General features: G+C 38.4%; 1 protein-coding gene across 4 annotated transcripts in view; it reads left to right on the top strand.

The window, feature by feature from the left end:
* Positions 1-20,267, top strand: part of RAD50 (RAD50 double strand break repair protein) — a 235,793-nt gene that overhangs the window by 142,758 nt on the left and 72,768 nt on the right. For all 4 annotated transcript variants that reach the window (XM_060008875.1, XM_060008874.1, XM_060008873.1 and 1 more), the window contains one exon: positions 19,977-20,128. In XM_060008875.1, the coding sequence (XP_059864858.1) occupies positions 19,977-20,128 (152 nt within the window). The remainder of the gene's footprint in view (positions 1-19,976; positions 20,129-20,267) is intronic.

Here is a 20,267-nt window from a genome sequence, read left to right as displayed (position 1 = left end):
AGTGATTCCTTTATCTCATCCTGTTTCTAATTCATAAGCAATTCTTACCTACTCTTCTAAAATATGTCCAGAATATGTCCCTTCATTCCATCTCTGCTGCTTTCCTGGTCCAAGCCACCACACTTTTCCCTTTGAATTATTCTGGTAGTCTCCAAACTTGTTTTTCCTGCCTCATTCTTTTTTTTTTGGCCGTGCCACGTGGCATGTGGGATCTTAGCTGCCCAACCAGGGATCAAACACATCCCCCCTTCAGTGGAAGCACAGAGTCTTAACCGCTGGACCCCTGGGAAAGTCCCTCCTGCTTCATTCTTTTTTTTTTCTTTGATAGTAAGAAGTGGATTTATTTAGAGAGAACCTCCTGTCTCATTCTTGAAGTTCTCTTTTTTACATAGCAACAAATTATCTTTAAATATTTATTCATTCATTCAACAGGGAGTGAGTCACTCAAAATCTGAGGGGAGAATATTCCAGTCAGTGTTAATACTAAGTGCAAAGTCCTTGAGGTAGGAGCGTGTTTGGTGTGTTCAAGGAATCACAAGAAGGAGCAAAATGGTAGGGGAAGACTGGTAGAAAATTAAGTTAGAGTAGTTGAAGGGTCTAGATCTGGTAGGACCTTGGGTTCTAATTTAAATAGGAATCTATTGGAAGATTTTAAGCAAGAAGAGGGCATGATCTGTATTTTAAAGTGATCAGTCTAGCTGCTGAGAGAAGACCGTCTGTAGGTGGCAAGGGTAGAAGGGTGAAGACTAACAAAGGGGATTTTGTGGTAATCCAGGTGAGAAATATTGGTGGTTAGATTAAGTGGTAATGGTACAAAGTATGAGAAATGCTTGGATTTGGGCTGTATTTTAAAGGTAGAACCAGAACCAGCAGATTAGCTAATGATTTGGGTAGTGATGTATGAGAAAAATAGAAGCATAAAGCAGAACTCCCAAGTTTTTTGACTTGAGCAAGTAGAAAAATAGTGTAATGAGGAAACACTGGAAAAGGAGATTTGGGTGGCTCTAGTTTAAACATGTAAATTGGGATGGGAATTCCCTGGCGGTCCATTGGTTAGGACTCGGCGCTTTCACTGTCGGGGGCCCAGGTTCAGTCCCTGGTTGGGGAACTAAGATCCCACAAGCTGCACGGCACAGTCAAAAAGAAAAAGAAAAGAAAACCCATGTAAATTGGGGATGTTTGTTAGATATCCAAAGGAGGTGTCCAGTAGGTAAGTAGAAGTATGACCAGGGGAGAGGTTTGAGTTAAAGAAAGAAAATTAGGAATCATTGATGCATACAGTTATATATGTATGTAGTTAGTCTTAAAGCCTAATGGGATCACATAGGAAGTGAATATAGAGAAGAGATCCAAGACCTAAGCCTAGAGCACATTAGCATTTAGAAATAAGTAAGAGGAGGAGGACCCAGCAAAAGATGCTAAAAGAACAACTAGTAAAGTAAGGAAAACAGAGAATAGTGTCTTAGAAAAGAATAAAGTGTTATAAGAAGGAGGAGTCATCAACTGTGTCAAATATGTCGATAGCTCAAAATAGATAATTAATGAGAACCTACTGTATAGCACAGGGAAATCTACTCAGTACTCTTTCGTGACCTAAGTGGGAAGGAAATCCAAAAAAGAGGGGATATATGTATACATATAGCTGATTCACTTTGCTGTATAGCAGAAACTAACAAACATTGTAAATCAACTATACTCCAATAAAAATTAAAAAAAGAAATGTCGATAGCTCAAGTAAGAAGCAGGTTTGACTATGGGAAGGCCATTGGTGATCTTGACAAAACCAGTTTTAGTAATCTGAGAAAACAGGAGGTAAGGAAGTGAAACACATAGAATTGTCTTGTGAATTTTGCTATAAGTGGAAAGAGAGATAGGGCAATAGCTGAAAAGGTTTGCAGGATCAAGGAGAGTGTTGGCTATTGTTCTTGTTTTTTTTACATATGTATGTATGTATTTTCTGGATGTTTCCATGTTGATTGATGCTCTAGTATCTCTGCCAATCTCATCTATCACTCACCTCTTCCCAAATGCTTTCATATTTCTAGAGCTGTTTTTCTCAGCTGTCTGTTTATGTCCTCTCTGTGGTTCTTCTGGCCATGGTGGTTTAGCTCTCTTCACTTACTACGCACTTTTCGGCTGCTCTCATTTCCCAGTTCTGAGCTCCCACCCACACTTGCTCATCAACTCTTCTCTCCTGAGTCACTCACACCTCCTACTGTGGATGAAGCCATTCCCCTTATCTGAATTGTCCACATCCCCTCAGTTTTCCCTATATGCTATGTTCTTCTCATTATTTCAATTCCTCTCACCCTCTTATATCTTCAGCTTCTCTTGTCTTTCCTTTTCCCTGTTTTAATTTGACCCTGAACCTAATATTGTTTACCTTGCCTTAAACAAACACCTGAATTTTTCTGGCTCTCCTCAATAATTTTTCTTACCTATGTTCAGTTGTTTCTGTCTTCTTAGGAACTTTGATTTCCATGTTGCTCCATTTGCCTAGCTTCCCACTTTTCTCCTTTACTTCTTTCAAACTTGCGGCTACATCAGTCCGAACGCGCAGGCTCAGCGGCCATGGCTCACGGGCCTAGCCGCTCTGCGGCATGTGGGATCTTCCCGGACCGGGGCACGAACCCACGTCCCCTGTATCGGCAGGTGGACTCCCAACCACTGCACCACCAGGGAAGACCAGAACTGTCATTTTTGAACCAAAACAACAAATGAAAGCTACAAAGTGCCTAATAAATATTTGTTAAACAATTTGATGAATTAATATAAAAGTTAAATTTATGCCCAAAAGTCATGAAAAGTCCAACAAAAGTTATTTATGATTTTAAAAAAAGGCTGAATTCAGGGCTTGTGATTTTGGTTGCAATAGAGTAGTGAGTATCACACTTGTGCTCCCAAGATGAACAACTATAAAACTGGAAAAAATATTTGAATCCACTCTTTTCAGGCATTGGGCAACAGATGGTGCAGGGCTGTGATTTTTGAGAAAAGAGAAATATATGCGGTGACTACACATTTATTCTAGTTTTCTACGTAGGGATATTTTGCGAACTTCAGTGCATAGAGTTAGAACCCAACAGAGAACCGTAGTCACTAGGCAGATGAAACAAAGAAAGAAGTTTGGGTTTGCTGAGGTGGTTGTGAATTGTGAGGCAGGGTACAGGGGTGGGGTTTTTGTGCAGAGATGGGGCACCAGGAATCTGTACAAGGAACCCATGAGCTTTTGGCCAAATACTAAGCTGCATGTGTTCCAGAATGAGATTCAGTGAGGACTAGCAGCGAACAACTACTGGAGTAGAGGAGTGGGATTGTGAACTGAATGGAGATTCTAGAGTTTACACAATGCTGGGAGACATTTGAGTCATGATATGCCAGAGTAGGAGGAGCTTGTGGAACTCCTTAGTATTCTGTTGAGGCCTCAGAAAGGCCATCCTAACAAATCCTAAAACAAGCTTTGACAGAATCAGACTGAGTAGCCAATAAATTAACTGCCTTCTAGAACAAAACTCAACACTTTTTAAAGGAAGTCAGCACAATCCAAACTCACACTGTAGCATCTACAATGTCCAGGATATAATAAAAAATTAGTGTATATATGAAGAAACAAATGTAATCCATAACTGAGAGGAAAAAGTGAATAGAAACATATCCAGAGATGACAAATTTTGGAATTAGCAGACAAGGATTTTAAAAGCTATGACACATAAGTTCAAGAATTTAAAGGAAATTGGCCATAATGAGGGAAAAGATCACAACAGAGAAATAAAATTATAAAAAAGACCCAAGAAGCTCAACATATAACAAGTAGCATAAACACACTTATATTGCATTTTACACTAAACTTGCTGAAAACCAGAGGTGAATTCTTAAAAGCAGACTGAGGAAAAAGTAACACATTATGCAGAGGGGAAAAATAATGATTTCTGACTTCTCATCAAAAACTTCCAAGCCATGAGATAGAGAGACAACATCTTTAAAGTGCTGGGGAATAAAAATCAATCTAAAATTCTATATACAACAAAAATATCCTTCAAAAATTGAAGATGAAATGGAGAACATTTTCTGATTGGGGAAAAAAAAAAGGTAGAGGTATTAGTTACCAGCAGATCTGTACCATAAGAAATGTTAAAGGAGGTTCTTGAGGCTGAGGGGAAGTGTTACGAAATTAGTCCTAGAGTGAAGGTTGCTGCAGATGCCCCCTTACAAACCTTAAAAACAAACGTTCAAAAGGACTAAGCCTCTAAGGAATTCCTTGGTAATCCATTGGTTAGGACTCTGCACTTTCACTGCCGAGGGCACAGGTTCAGGACCAGGACCAATCCCTGGTCAGGAAACTAAGATACTGCAAGCTGCACAGCTCGGCCAAATAAAGAAACAATATCCACCATTAAATATTGGACTTCCCCAGAGGTCCAGTGGTTAGAAGACTCTGTGCTTCCATTGCAGGGGGCCCTGGTTCAATCCCTGGGAGGGGAAGTTCCGCATGCTGCATGTTGCATCCAAAAAAAGGATTAAGCCTCAAGAAACTTAGCTGCACGCCTGAACCAAATTAAACACTCATTAAAGGAGTAAAACAAAATTATTCATTCAACATTGTAAAATTCACAATCAGAAGTTACCAGGCATGCAAGGAACCCAGAACCAGGAGAAAATGAAATATAGAAATAAATAGAAAATGAAAGAGATGACAGAATTAGCAGATGATCTTAAATTACAAAACTTATAAATATGCAGACAGATGGAAAGGAAAACATTAAGTTTAATGAATGGAATAGAAGATATAACAAAAAGACCTAAATAAAGCAAAAGGAATACCAATGGGTTTTTTTTTTGATTGAAGTATAGTTGATTTACAGTATTGTGTTAATTTCAGATGTACAGCATAGTGATTCAGTATTTTTGTAGATTATACTCCATTATAGGTTTTTTACAAGAAAATGGGTAAAGTTCCTTGTGCTATACAGTGTATTCTTGTTGTTTATCTATTTTATATGTAGTAGCTTGTATCTGTTAATCCTATACCTCTATTTTGTCCCTCTCCCCTCCACTTTGGTAACCACAAATTTTTTTCTGTATCTGTGAGTCTGTTTTGCATATACATTCATTTGTATTATTTTTTAGAGGGAATAACAGTGTTTTTAAATATAATAATACAGATAGGTTAAAAGGATGGAAAATCCTTTAGATAGCATACTAGAATATGCCAGCTAATAAAAAGAAAACTGAATTGGCTATATTAATATCAGACAGTATACTTCAGAACTAGAAACATTGACGTAAAAAGTGACATTTTATGATGATAAAGCAGTCAGTTCACCAAAAGGATTTAGCAACTCTAAATGTAGAGCTTTGATATGGAAGAGGCAAAAAAAATCTATGGAACTAAAGGAGAAACAGGCAAATCTGCAATTATAGTTGGAGATCTCAATACCTCTCTTGGTAAAGAAACAGAAAGAGTAGACAAAATATCAGAAGGACGTGGAAAACTTTAATACTATTAATCAAATTAGCCTAATTGATGTTTATAGGACATTCTACTAATGAACGGCAGAATACACATTATTTTCAGCCACTGTAAAACATTCACAAATATTCTGAACCATAAAACAAGTGAAAACAAATTTTAAACCATTGAAGTCATACAGAATGTGTTTTCTGACCACAACAAAGTTAAACTAGAAATCAATAACAGAAAATCCCCAGATATTTGAAAATTAGGCAGTACATTTCTTCTTCTTTTTTTTTTTTTTTTTTTTTGCGGTACGCGGGCCTCTCGCTGTTGTGGCCTCTCCCGTTGCGGAGCACAGGCTCCGGACGCGCAGGCTCAGCAGCCATGGCTCACGGGCCCAGACGCTCTGTGGAATGTGGGATCTTCCTGGACCGGGGCACGAACCCGTGTCCCCTGCATCGGCAGGCGGACGGACTCTCAACCACTGCGCCACCAGTTCTGGAAGCCCAGGCGGTCATTTCTAAATAACCCATGGATCAAAAAAGGGATCACGAAGGAAATTCAAAAATACGTTAAATAAAAGCATATCATACAAAAAATTTGTGGAATGCAGCTAACTAATGCTTAGAAATTTATATAATAAAATGTTTATATTAGAAAAGAAAAAATGTCTAGAATTAATTACCTGAGCTTCTATCTTAAGAAACCTGAAAAAGAAGAGCTAATTAAATTCAAAATAAGTAAAGGAGGGAAATTAAAGATAAGAGCAAAAATCAGTGATATAGAATACAGAGACAGAGAAAACCAGTGAAACCAGAAGATGGTTCTTTTAAAAAAAAAGGATCAATAAAATGAATAAGCCTCTAAGCAAAGTGATAAAAAAGAAATTACCAATATTAGGAATGAAAGAGGCAACATCACTGTGGATCCTACAGACATTATGTAGGTAATAAGGGAATACTGCTAGCAGGTTTATGCCAATAAATTCAGTGACTTAGATGAAATGGACAAATTCTTTTAAGAACATAAGTTACCAAAGCTTACTCAAGAAGAAATATGCCTACAAAAGAAATTGATTTGTAGTTAAAAACTTAACAAGGACTTCAGGTTGTGATGATATTACTGGTGAGTTGTACAAAACATTTTAGGAGGAAGTAGAGTCAGTTCTACATAAACTTGTTTTTTTTACATCTTTATTGGAGTATAAGTGCTTTACAATGGTGTGTTAGTTTCTGCTTTATAACAAAGTGAATCAGTTATACATATGTTCCCATATCTCTTCCCTCTTGCATCTACCTCCTTCCCACCCTCCCTATCCCACCCCTCTAGGTGGTCACAAAGTGCCGAGCTGATCTCCCTGTGCTATGCAGCTGCTTCCCACTAGCTATTTGTTTTACGTTTGGTAGTGTATATATGTCCATGCCACTCTCTCACTTTGTCACAGCTTACCCTTCCCCCTCCCCATATCCTCAGGTCCATTCTCTAGTAGGTCTGTGTCTTTATTCCTGTCTTACCCCTAGGTTCTTCATGACATTTTTTTTCTTAAATTCCATATATATGTGTTAGCATACGGTATTTGTCTTTCTCTTTCTGACCTAGAGTCTGTCATACAGAGTGAAGTAAGTCTACATAAACTTTTTCAGAAAAGAGAGGCAAAGGAACTATGTCCCAACTCATTTTATGAAGGTAGTATTACTGTGTTACCAAAAACCAAAGGCATTACAAGAAGACTACAGATGGGTAACTGTCATGCATGCAAAAATCACAAAATATTAGCAAATCAAAGTCAGCAATATATAAAGATAATACACCATGATGGAGGTCCAAAAGCCAGTAGATGAGGGACTTCCCTGGTGGCGCAGCGGTTAAGAATCCACCGGCCAATGCAGAGGACACAGGTTCGAGCCATGGTCCAGGAAGATCCCATATGCTGCGGAGCAACTAAGCCTGCGAGCCACAACTGCTGAGCCTGCGTACCACAACTACTGAAGCCCACGTGCTTAGAGCCCGTGCTCCTCAACAAAAGAAGAGACCGCAATGAGAAGCCCATGCACCACAACAGAGAGTAGCCCCCACTCGCCACAACTAGAGAAAGCTTGCACGCAGCAACAAAGACCCAACGCAGCCAAAAATAAATAAATATATTTTTAAAACCCCACAAAAACCAGTAGATGAGGCTGAGAGAGGAGGGCATCCACAAAAACCTGGTTGGGAATTGGAGCCCAAGAGAGGAATGCATGAGTCCATAGTGATATTTAAAAAATGAAAAACAAGGCGGCGGTTGGGGCGGGTGTGGAGGACAAAGCCCTTCCTTATAGTAGAATCTTAACTAATAAATGTAGGAGGAATAATGGAATTAGAAAATTACTCTTTGATAGCTATCACAGTAATCATTCATTCATTTAAGAAACATTAATAGAGATGTTAAAACTAATGGAGGAAAAGCTTGATGAGGTTATGAGACATTTACACAGTCTCAGTGTATCTCTTTCCCAAATATTTATTAACAGCAAAGTAGAAAAAATAATATTCTGGCAGGAATATCTCCTGGTAGATACCACCTTTACCAGGAGATTGAAGGTAACATCCTCAGTAATGAGCTAAATTGAAATCGTGCCCATCCGATAAGATGCAATGTAAGGAACATACCATCACTTCTGTAATATTGCTGCAAAGATGCATAATCTGATTCTAGTCCTGAAGAAATATTAGGCAAATCCAAATTTTGGGAGACCTTCTATAAAATAACATTTGGTAATTTTTAAAATTACCAGTCATGAAAGAGAAAATCTGAGGAACTGTTCCAGACTGAAAGAAACTAAAGAGACAATGACAACAATGTGTAATTTGAACAATGTGTAATACTATGTGTAATTCTGAACTGGATCCTATTGTTGTAAAGGACATATTGGAAGAATTGGCAAAATTGAATGGGATCTGAGGGCCATATGGTAGTAATATATCACTCAATTTCCTGATTTTTATGGTTGAAAATGCCCATGTTTAATAGGAAATATCAGTGTTGGGATATCAGATCAGCAACTTATTCTCAAGTGGTTTGGGTGAAAAGTCATGGTGTATACTGTGTGTCTACTTTTCTGTAAGCTTGTGATTGTTTTTTAAAATGTTGTAAAAAATACTTTTGGTATGTAAAAGGATAAAATTCATTTATTTGAAAAATCCACATAGCTGATCTCCTAATGATGCTGAATAATGGAGGTAGATAATACAGTTCTAGTAAATCAAACAGTATTCTTTTCCTCCTTGTGTATTTTTTAAATTTACTTAAAAAATTTTTTTTACTTTATATTGGAATATAGTTGATTTACAGTGTTGTGTTAGTTTCAGGTGTACAGCAAGGTGATTCATTTATACATATACATATGTCTATTTTTTTCAGATTTTTTTCCCATGTAGGTTATTACAGATTACTGAGTAGGGTTCCCTGTGATGTACAGTAGGTCCTTGCTGATTATCTATTTTATATATAGTACTGTGTATCTGTTAATCCCAACCTCATAATTTATCCCTCCCCCCCCACCTTTCCCCATTGGTAACTATAAGTTTGTTTTTGAAGTCTGTGAGTCTGTTTCTGTTTTGTAAATAAGATTTTTTACATTCATAAGATTTTTACATTCATATATAAGTGATATCATATGATATTTTTCTTTCTCTGTCTGACTTCACTTAGTATGATAATCTCTAGGTCCATTCATGTTGCTGCAAATGGCATTATTTTGTTCTTTTTTATGGCTGATATTCCACTGTATATATATATTACCACATCTTCTTTATCCATTCATCTGTGGATGGACATTTACATTGCTTCCGTGTCTTGGATATTGTAAATAGTGCTGCAGTGAATTTTGGAGTGCATGTATCCTTTCGAATCATGGTTTTCTCCAGATATATGCCCAAGAGTGGGATTGCTGGATCATATGGTAGCTCTATTTTTAGTTTTTTAAGGAAGCTCCATACTGTTCTTCATAGTGGCTGTACCAATTTACATTCCCACCAACAGTGTAGGAGGGTTTCCTTTTCTCCACACACTCTCCAGCATTTATTGTTTCTAGACTTTTTGATGATAGCTATTCTGGCCAGTGTGAGATGATACCTCATTGTAGTTTTGATTTTCATTTCTCTAATAATTAGTGATGATGGGCATCTTTTCATGTGCCTGATGGCCATCTGTATGTCTTTGTTTTTTCATTGAAGTATAGTTGATTTACAATGTTGTGTTAACTGCTGTACAGCAAGGTGATTCAGTTATATATATATATATATATATATATATATATATATATATATATATATATATATACACACACACACACACACACACATTCTTTTTTTAATATTCTTTTCCATTATGGTTTATCAGAGGATATTGTATGTAGTTCTCTGTGCTATACAGTAGGGCCTTGTTGTTTATCCATTCTATATATTAAAGCTTACATCTGCAAACCCCAACCTCCCACTCCATCCCTCCTCCAACCCCCTCCCCCTTGGCAACCACCAGTCTGTTCTCATGTCCATGATTCTGTTTCTGTTTCATAGATAGGCTCATTTGTATTATATTTTATTTTTTATTATTACTTTTTAAAATTAATTTAATTTAATTTTTATTTTTGGCTGCATTGGGTCTTAGTTGCTGTGCGCAGGCTTTCTCTAGTTGCAGGAGGAGGGGTTACTCTTTGTTGTGGTGCATGGGCTTCTCATTGCAGTGTCTTCTCTTGTTGTGGAGCATGGGCTCTAGGTGCATGGCTTTCAGAAGGTGTGTCATGCAGGCTCAGTAGTATGGCTCACGGGCTCTAGAACGCAGGCTCAGTAGTTGTGGCACACGGGCTTAGGTGCTCTGTGGCATGTGGGATCTTCCCGGACCAGGGATTGCACCGGTGTCCCCTGCATTGGCAAGCAGATTCTTAACCACTGCGCTAACAGGGAAGTCCCTGTATCATATTTTAGATTCCAAATATAAGTGATATCATATGGTATTTGTCTTTCTCTTTCTGACTTACTTCACTTAGTATGATAATCTCTAGTTGCATCCATATTGCTGCAAATGGCATTATTTCATTCTTTTTAATGGCAGAGTAGTATTCCATTGTATATATATGTACTACATCTTCTTTATCCATTCATCTGTCGATGGACATTTAAGTTGTTTTCATGTCTTGACTATTGTGGATATTGCTGCTGTGAACATTGGCATATGTATATCTTTTTGAATTATAATTTTGTCTGTATATATGCCCAGGAGTGGGATTGCTGGATCATATGGTAATTCTATTTTTAGTTTTCTGAGGAACCTCCATACTGTTTTCCACAGTGGCTGCACCAACTTACATTTCCACCAATAGTGTAGGAGGATTCCCTTTTCTCCACACCCTCTCCAGCATTTGTTATTTGTAGACTTTTTAATGATGGCCATTTTGACTGGTGTGAGGTGGTACCTCATTGTAGTTTTGATTTGCATTTCTCTAATAATTAGCAGTGTTGAGCATCTTTTCATGTGCCTATTGACCATCTGTATTTCTTCTTTGAAGAAATGTCTATTTAGGTCTTCTGCTCATTTTTGGATTGGGTTTTTTTTTTTCTGTTGTTGAGATGTATGAGCCATTTGTATATTTTGGAAATTAAGCCCTTGTCAGTCACATTGTTTGCAAATATTTTCTCCCATTCTGTAGGTTGTCTTTTCATTTTGTTTATGGTTTCCTTTGCTGTGCAAAAGCTTGTAAGTTTGATTAGGTCCCGTTTATTTTTGTTTTTATTTCTATTACCTTGGGAGATTGACCTAAGAAAACATTGTTACAATTTATGTCAGAGAATGTTTTGCCTGTGTTCTCTTCTAGGAGTTTTATGGTGTCGTGTCTTATGTTAAGTCTTTAAGCCGTTTTAAGTTTATTTTTGTGTATGGTGAGAAGGTGTGTTCTAACTTCATTGATTTACATATGGCTGTCCAGCTTTCCCACCACTTGCTGAAGAGACTGTCTTTTTCCCATTGTATATTCTTGTCTCCTTTGTCGAAGATTAATTGACCGTAGGTGTGTGGGTTTATTTTTGAGCTCTCTATTCAGTTCCATTGATCCATATATCTGTTTTGGTGCAAATACCATGCTGTTTTGCTTACTGTAGCTTTGTAGTATTGTCTGATATCTGGAAGGTTTATGCTTCCTATTTTGTTCTTTTTCTTCAGTATTGCTTTGGCAATTCTGGGTCTTTCATGGTTCCATATGAATTTTAGGATTATTTGTTCTAGTTCTGTGAAAAATATCATGGGTAATTTGATAGGGATTGCATTAAATCTGTAGATTGCTTTGGGTAGTATGGCCATTTTAACAGTAATAATTCTTCCAATTCAAGAGCCTGGGATATCTTTCATTTCTTTGAATAATCTTCAGTTTCCTATAATTAATGTTTTATAGTTCTCAATGTATAAGTCTTTCACCTCCTTGGTGAGGTTTATTCCTAAGTATTTTATTTTTGGGGTTCCGATTTTATTTTATTATTATTTTTTAAATTTATTTATTTATTCATTCATTTTTGGCTGCATTGGGTCTTCGTTGCTGCGTTTCAGCTTTCTCTAGTTGCGGCGAGAGGGGCCTACTCTTCGTTGCAGTGTGTGGGCTTCTCACTGTGGTGGCTTCTCTTGTTGCAGAGCAGGAGCCGTAGGCGCACAGATTTCAGTAGTTGCGGCATGTGGGCTCAGTAGTTGTGGCTCGCGGGTTCTAGAGCACAGGCTCAGTAGTTGTGGCGCATGGGCTTAGTTGGTCTGCGGCATGTGGGATCTTCCCGGACCAGGGATCGAACCCATGTCCCCTGCGTTGGCAGGTGGATTCTTAACCGCTGCGCCACCAGGGAAGTCCGGGGTTACAATTTTAAAAGGTATTGTTTTTTTTACATTCCGTTTTTGATATTTCATTGTTGATGTAAAGAAATGCAACCGATTTCTGTATGTTAATCTTGTATCCTGCTACCTGACTGAATTTATCAGTTCTAGCAGGTTTTGTGTGGAGTCTTTAAGGTTTTCTATATATATTATCATCTGCATATAATGACAGTTTTACCTCTTCCCTTCCAGTTTGGATACCTTTTATTTTTTTTTCTTGTCTGATTGCTGTGGTTAGGACTTCCAATACTACGTTGAATAAAAGAGATGAGAATGGGCATCCTTGTCGTTTATTTATTTTTTATTTGGCTGCACCGGGTCTTAGTTGTGGCACTTGGGATCTTTGTTGCGGCATGCAGGATCTTTAGTTGCAGCATGCAAACTCTTAGTTGTGGCATGTGGGATCTTGTTCCCTGACCAGGGATTGAACCTGGGCCCCCTACATAGGGAGTGCAGAGTCTTAGCCACTGGACCACCAGGTAAGTCATCTGGGCATCCTTGTCTTGTTCCAGATTTTAGCATGAAGGCTTTCAGCTTTTCACCGTTGAGTATTATATTGGCTGTGGGTTTGTCATAAATAGTTTTTATTATATTCCCTGTGTACCCACTTTGGTAAGACTCTTTGTCATGAATGGATGTTGAATTTTGTCAAATGCTTTTTCTGCATCTATTGAGATGACGTATTTTTTGTCTTTTCTTTTGTTTATGTGGTGTATCACATTGATTGATTTGTGTATGTTGAACCAACCTTGGGAACTTGGGATATATCCCACTTGATCGTGGTGTATGATCTTTTTATGTGTTGTTGGATTTGGTTTGCTAATATTTTGTTGAGAATTTTTGTATCTCTATTCACCAAAGATATTGGCCTGTAATCTTCTTTTTTGGTGTTGTCTTTGGTTTTGGTATCAGGGTGATGGTCACTTCATAGAATGTCTTTGGGAGTGTTCCCTTCTCCCATTTTTTGGAAGAGTTAAAGAAGGATCAGTATAAGTTCTTTGTATGTTTGGTGGAATTCTCTTGTGAAGCCATCTGCTCCTGGACTTTTGTTTGTAGGGAGTTTTTTAATTACACATTCTATTTCACTTCTAGTGATCGGTCTGTTCAAATGATCTATTTCTTCTGGATTCAATTTTGGTGGACTGTAGGTTTCTAGAAACTTGTCCATTTCTTCTAGGTTGTTGAATTTGTTGGCATATAATTGTTCATAGTACTCCCTATGGTTTTTTGAATTTCTGTGGTATCAGCTGTTCTGGTTCCTTTTTCATTTCTTACTTAGTTTATTTGGGTTCTCTCTCTTTTCTTCTTGGTGAGCCTGGCCAGAGGTTTGTCAATCTTATTTATCCTTTCAAAGAACCAGCTCTTGGTTTTCTTGATTTTTTTTCTATTGTGTTTTAGATCTCTATTTTATTTATTTTCTCTCTGATCTTTATTATTTCCTTCCTTCTGCCAACTTAAGGTTTTGTTTGTTCTTCTTTTTCTTATTTTTTTAAGTGGTAGGTTCATGTTGTTTATTTGAGATTTTTCTTGTTTTTTTTGAGGAAGGAATGTATTGCTATGAACTTCCCTCTAAGAATTGCTTTTGCTGCATCCCATAGTTTTTGTATGGTTGTGTTTTCATTGTCTTTTGTCTCAAGGTATTTTTTAGTTTCCTCTTTGATTTCATTGTTAACCCATTGGTTTTTTAGTAGCATGTTGTTTAGTCTCCATATAATTGTTTTCTTCTCTTTCTTTTTCTGTGGTTAATTTCTAGTTCCATGCTGTTGTGGTCAGAAAAGATGCTTGAGATAATTTCTATACTCTTAAATTTGTTGAGTCTTGTTTTGTGCCAGAGTATGTGGTCAGTCCTAGAGAATGTTCCATGTGTGCTTGAAAAGAATGTATATTCTGGGTTTTTTTTGGATGTAATGTCCAAATATCAGTTATGTCTGTTTTACTGTATTATTTAGGATTTCTGTTGCCTTATTGATTCTCTGCCTGCAAGATCTATCTATTGATTTGAGTGGGGTGTTAAAGTCTTACTATTATTGTAGTCCTGTCAGTTTCTCCCTTTGCGTCTCATAGTAGTTATTTTCTGTATTTGCATGCTCCTATATTAGGTGTGTGTATGTTGACGAGCGTAAAATACTCTTCATGTATTCTTCCTTTTATCATTATATAGTGTCCTTCTTTATCTTTCTTTATGGCTTTTGTTTTCAAGTTGTTTTGTCTGATATAAGTATTGTGACCCCTGGTTTCTTGTCATTTCTGTTAGCATGAAATATCTTTTTCTATCCCCTCACTTTCAATCCGTGTGTGTCCTTTGCCATAGGGTGGGTCTGTTATAGGCAGTGTATTGTAGGCTCTTGTTTTTCTATCCAGTCTGCTACTCTGTGTTGTTTGATTGGAGCATTTAGTCCATTGACATTTATGTATGTATTTATTGCCATTTTAAACCTTGTTTTCTTGTTGATTTTGTATTTCTTCTTTGTCCATTTCTGTTTTTTCTTTTGTAGTTCAATGGTTTTCTTTTGTATTATACTTATGTTCTCTTCTTTTTCATTTTTGGGAATCTATTATATGTTTTTGATTTGTACTTACCTTCTTTTTCAAGTATGTTATCCCCTTCCTGTATCTGTTGGGTTGGCCAAAAAGTGCCTTTGGTTTTTAAGTGAAAATAAAAGACACATTTTTCATTTTCACAAGAATGTTATTGAACAACGTATTCACCCTTTTGTTCCACTACCTAGTGCCATTTTTCAGGCAACTTCATAATTCCATCTTCCCAAAACTTTTTATCTTTTTTTTTTTTTTTATGTGATACACAGGCCTCTCACTGCTGTGGCCTCTCCCACTGCGGAGCACAGGCTCCGGACGCGCAGGCTCAGCGGCTGTGGCTTACGGGCCTAGCTGCTCCGCGGCATGTGGGATCTTCCCGGACCAGGGCACGAACCCATGTCCCCTGCATTGGCAGGTGGACTCTCAACCACTGCGCCACCAGGGAAGCCCAACTTTTTATCTTTTTGAGCAAAGAACTGTTCCGGGTGCCTTTTACAGTCTTCCAGGAAATTGAAATCTTTTCCATTAAGAGAATTTTGTAAAGACCGAAATAAATGGAAATCTGAAGGTGCAATGCCTGGTGAATACAGCGGATGAATCAGAACTTCCCAGCCAAGCTGTAACAGTTTTTGCCTGGTCATCAGAGAAACATGCAGTCTTGTGTTATCCTGATGGAAGATTATATGTTTTCTGTTGACTAATTCTGGATGCTTTTCATTGAGTGCTTTCAGTTGGTCTAATTGGGAGCAGTACTTGTTGGAATTGTTTGGTTTTCTGGAAGGAGCTTATAATAGAGGACTCCCTTCCAGTCCTACCATATTCACAACATCACCTTCTTTGGATGAAGACTGGCCTTTGGTGTGGTTGGTGGTGGTTCATTTCGCTTGCCCCATGATCTCTTCTGTTCCACACTATTGTACAGTATCCACTTTTCATTGCCCATCACAATTTGTTTTAAAAATAGAATGTTTTCATTAAGTTTAAGTAGAGAATCGCATGCAGAAATACAGTCAAGAAGGTTTTTTTTCACTTAACTTATGTGGAACCCAAACATCAAAGCAATTCACATAACCAAGCTGGTGCAGATGATTTTCAGTGCTTGATTTGGATATTTTGAGATGTCAACTGTCTCCCGCATGGTATAACGCTGATTGTTCTCAATTAATTTTTTGATTTGATCACTATCAGCTTGGTCTGCCCGACCGTGGAGCATTGTCCAGCGAGAAATCTCCAGCACAAAACTTCACAAACCACTTTTGACACATTCAGTCAGTCACAGCACCTTCTCCATATGCTGCACATATCTCTTTTTGCATTTTGGTTGAGTTTTTACCTTTCTTGAAATAATAAAGCACAGTATACTGAAAGTGTTGCTTTTTTTCTTCCATCTTCGATATTAAATGGCTACACAAAAATTCACCAATTTTGAGAAGTCTTTTTTTAAATGCACGCTGATATGACAGCTGTCACATACAACTAACAAAATTGTTTCGAACGAAGTTAAAGAGAGAGCTAAGTGCTACTAGAGCCATCTTACAGAAAAAAACGAATGAACCTTTTGGTCAACCCAATATTTCCCTTAGACTGGTAGTCATATAAGCTCAAACACATAGTAGGAAAAAAAAATCTACATTTTCTTACTCTTATCCTCATATGATTTTGGTGTCCCCTTTTACATCTTCGTGATCATTCTTTTGCTCTTCATTGTGGTTATCATCACTTTCACAGAAATATTTTGATTTTTTTTTTAATCTGTGTACTGGCTTATTTAAGTGATTTACTTTCTAATTGTGATTTTCTCTTTCCTGTAGATTCTTCTTTTTTATTTAGAGAAGATCTTTCAATATTTCCTTTAGGATAGGTTTAGTATTGCTGTATTCTTTAGTTTTTGCTTTTCTGAGAAATTCTTCACCTTGCTATTCTTTTTTAATTTATTTAATTTATTTTTATTTTTGGCTGTGTTGGGTGTTCGTTGCTGCGCACAGGCTTTCTCTAGTTGTGGTGATGGAGGGCTGTTCTTCGTTGCAGTGTACAGGCTTCTCGTTGTGGTGGCTTGTTGTGGAGCATGGGCTCTAGGCACACGGGCTTCAGTAGTTGTGGCTTTTGAGGTCTAGAGTGCAGGCTCAGTAGTTGTGGTGCATGGGCTTGGTTGATCTGCCGCCTGTGGGATCTTCCCGGACCAGGGATTGAACCCGTGTCCCCTGCATTGGCAGGCGATTCTTAACCACTGTGCCACCAGGGAAGCCCTCCTTCTGTTCTAAATGATAATCTTGCTGGGTAGAGTATCCTAGGTTGCACGTTTTTCCCTTTCAGGACTTTGAATATGTCTTGCCACTCCCTTTTGGCCTGCAGTGTTTCTGTAGAGAAATCTGCTGATAGCCTTATGGAGTCCACTTGTAATTAACTCTTTGTTTTTCTTTTGCTGCCTTTAGAATCCTCTCTTTGTCTTTAAATTTTGCCATTTTTATTATGATATGTCTTGATGTAGGTCTGTTTGGGTTTATCTTGTTTGGAACCCTCTGTGCTTCCTGAACCTGCATATCTGTTTCCTTCTTTAGGTTTGGGAAGTTTTCAGCCATAATTTCTTCAAATACATTTTTGATCCACTTTTCTTTTTCCTTCTGGGATCCCTGTTATGTGTAGATTGGAATGCTTTATATTATCCCATAGGTCTCTTATGTTGCTTTCTTTTTTTTTGATCTGGCTTTCTGTCTGCTGTCCTGATTGGGTGGTTTCTGTTATTCTATCTTCCAGGTCAGTTATTTGTTCTTCTGCATTGTTCATTCTGCTATTCATTGCTTTTAGCTCAGCTTTTGTCTCTGCAAATGAGTTTTCTAATTTTCCTTCGTTCTTCTTTATAGCTTCTTGTTCTTTTTTACAGTATTCTACATTTCCATCAATAGTCTTTCTTAATTCTTTTAGTATTTTCATTATCTCCTTTTTGAAACTGGTGTCTATTAGAAGAGGTGTGTTTCATTGTTTTGTTCTTTCAGGAGAATTCTCTTGGTCTTTAGGAGTGGTTGCTGTGCTTCTTCATTTTATTTATATTTCTCTTACTTTGTGAGTTTAGGAGAAACAATTATATACTGTGGTTGTGGAGGGCTATTTATACGTGGGGATGTTCCTCTGTAGCTTGTGTGAGTTTAATATATTTGGTGCAAGGGCTCTTCTTAGTATGGATGCCTGTCACCTCTTTCCTCAGCATGTGCTTGTTGTTATTTCCTTGATAGCGGGCGTGCAGATGTGGCAGCTCGTGCCTGGTCCTCAGGTTTCTGGTGGCGGCTCAGGAGCACCCTAAGAGCATATCATGGGAATCGAGGTGGCTTGTGACCACTCCTGGAGTCCAGGCAGGCAGCGGCAGGGCCTCAGGACCACTCCTGGGGTCCGGGAGGGAGGCAGCGAGGCTCGTGACCCCTCCTGGGGTCTGGGGTGGAGGCAGTGGGGTCTGGGGTGGAGGCAGTGGGGGCTTGCGACCACTCCTGGCATCTGGACGGGTAGTGGCAGTGGATCGCGACCATTCCTGAGTTCTGGGAGGGAGGCAGCGGGGGCCAGGAGACCACTCCTGGAGCCCGTGCAGGCAGTGTGTCCTGCCCTCTGAGACCACACGCACAGGGAAAAAGGCTACAATCAGAGTCCTGCCTCTCCTCTCATGCACCCCCAAAACAATGGCGACTGGCCTCTAAGGCGGCCCAGGCTTCCTCTTAGTACACCCTCAGTTGTGCTCACACTGGATTCCAGTCCCCCTGCAGGCTGTTTCCACACAGCCAACCCTAGTCCTCTCTTTGGTTCTGATCTCCAAAGCCAGAGTTCCAGCACCCAGCCCCTGCCTGCACTGGTGGAAGAGTGTCTCAGGCTAGGGAGTGCAGGGTGGCAGCACTGACCATCTGTGTAGTTCTCCCTTTGCTCTGGCTGCCACAAACCCAGTGCTGCATTCACTTATGAGGCTCAGAAACTCCCCTTCTTTCCTAGCCAATCTCCCCACTGGTGAGGGAGTTCCCAGGGTGCAGGAACCTTTCCTCTTTCACAGCTCCCTCCTAGGGGTGCAGGTCCCATCCCAATTCCTTTCTCGCTTTTTTCTTCTTTTTTCCTACCTGCTTACTGGAGATTTTCTTGCCGTTTCAACAGTCTGAGGTCTTCTGCCAGCTTACAGTAGATATTCTGTGAGAATCATTCCATGTGTAGATGTATTTTTGATGTATTTATGGGAGAAGGGGAGCTTCATGTCCTACTACTCCACCATCTTGATCACTCCTCTGTGTGTCTTCTTTGGAGAAGTGTCTAGTTAGATTTTCTGCCCATTTTTTGATTGGGTTGTTTGTTGATATTGAGCTGTTGAGCTGTTTGTATATTTTGGAGATTAATCCCATGTCAGTCACATCATTTGCAGATATTTTCTCCAGTTCTGTGGGTTGTCTTTTCCTTTGTTTATGGTTTCCTTTGCTGTGCAAAAACTTGAAGTTTTATTAGGTCCCATTTGTTTATTTTTGTTTTTATTTTCATTACTCTAGGAGGCAGATGCAAAAAGATATTGCTGTGATTTATGTCAAAGAGTGTTCTGCTTATGTTTTTCTCTAAGAGTTCTATAGTATCCAGTCTTACATTTAGGTCTTTGATCCATTTTGAGTTTATTTTTGTGTATGGTGTTAGAGAATGTTCTAATCTCATTCTTTTAGATGTGGCTCACCAGTTTTCACAGCACCACTTATTAAAGAGACTTTTTTCCACTGTATATTCTTGCCTTCCTTTTCGTAGATTAATTGACCATAGGTGTGTGGGTTTATTTTTGGTCTTTCTATCCTCTTCTGTTGATCTGTAAGTCTGTCTTTGTGCCAGTACCATACTGCTTTGATTTCTGTAGCTTTATAGCGTAGTCTGAAGTCAGGGAGCCTGATTCCTCCAGCTCTGTTTTTCTTTCTCAAGATTGCTTTGGCTCTTCAGTGTCCTTCTGTATTTTGAATGATATGTAATCTCATTTATTTCGGTTGTTTTTCTTTTTTTTTTTATTTTTGATGAGTAAGATTGCCTATATATTTTCTTCAGAACTAATGTTCTGGTACTTAAGGTAGCATAATTTTTCTCTCTTTACCTTCAAAGGTTGCTCAAGAAACAGATGTTAGAGCACAGATTCGTCTGCAGTTTCGTGATGTCAATGGAGAACTTGTAGCTGTGCAGAGATCTATGGTTTGTACTCAGAAAAGCAAAAAGACAGAATTTAAAACCCTGGAAGGAGTCATTACTAGAACAAAGTAGGTGTTTATTATATATTTGAATTATCTGTTCATTTTTTTGTCTTTAGGTCTATAAAACTATGGTTTTTTCCTACTACTTTAAGTTTATTTTACGGAAGCTTATTAACTTTTTAACGGACTTTATCTTTAGAGCTGT

Source organism: Delphinus delphis, chromosome 3 (assembly GCF_949987515.2).
Source record: "Delphinus delphis chromosome 3, mDelDel1.2, whole genome shotgun sequence".
In the NCBI taxonomy this organism is placed as follows: Eukaryota; Metazoa; Chordata; class Mammalia; order Artiodactyla; family Delphinidae; genus Delphinus; species Delphinus delphis.
The sequence above is the reverse complement of the archived record's forward strand: the minus strand, read 5'-3'. Positions and strand labels throughout refer to the sequence as shown.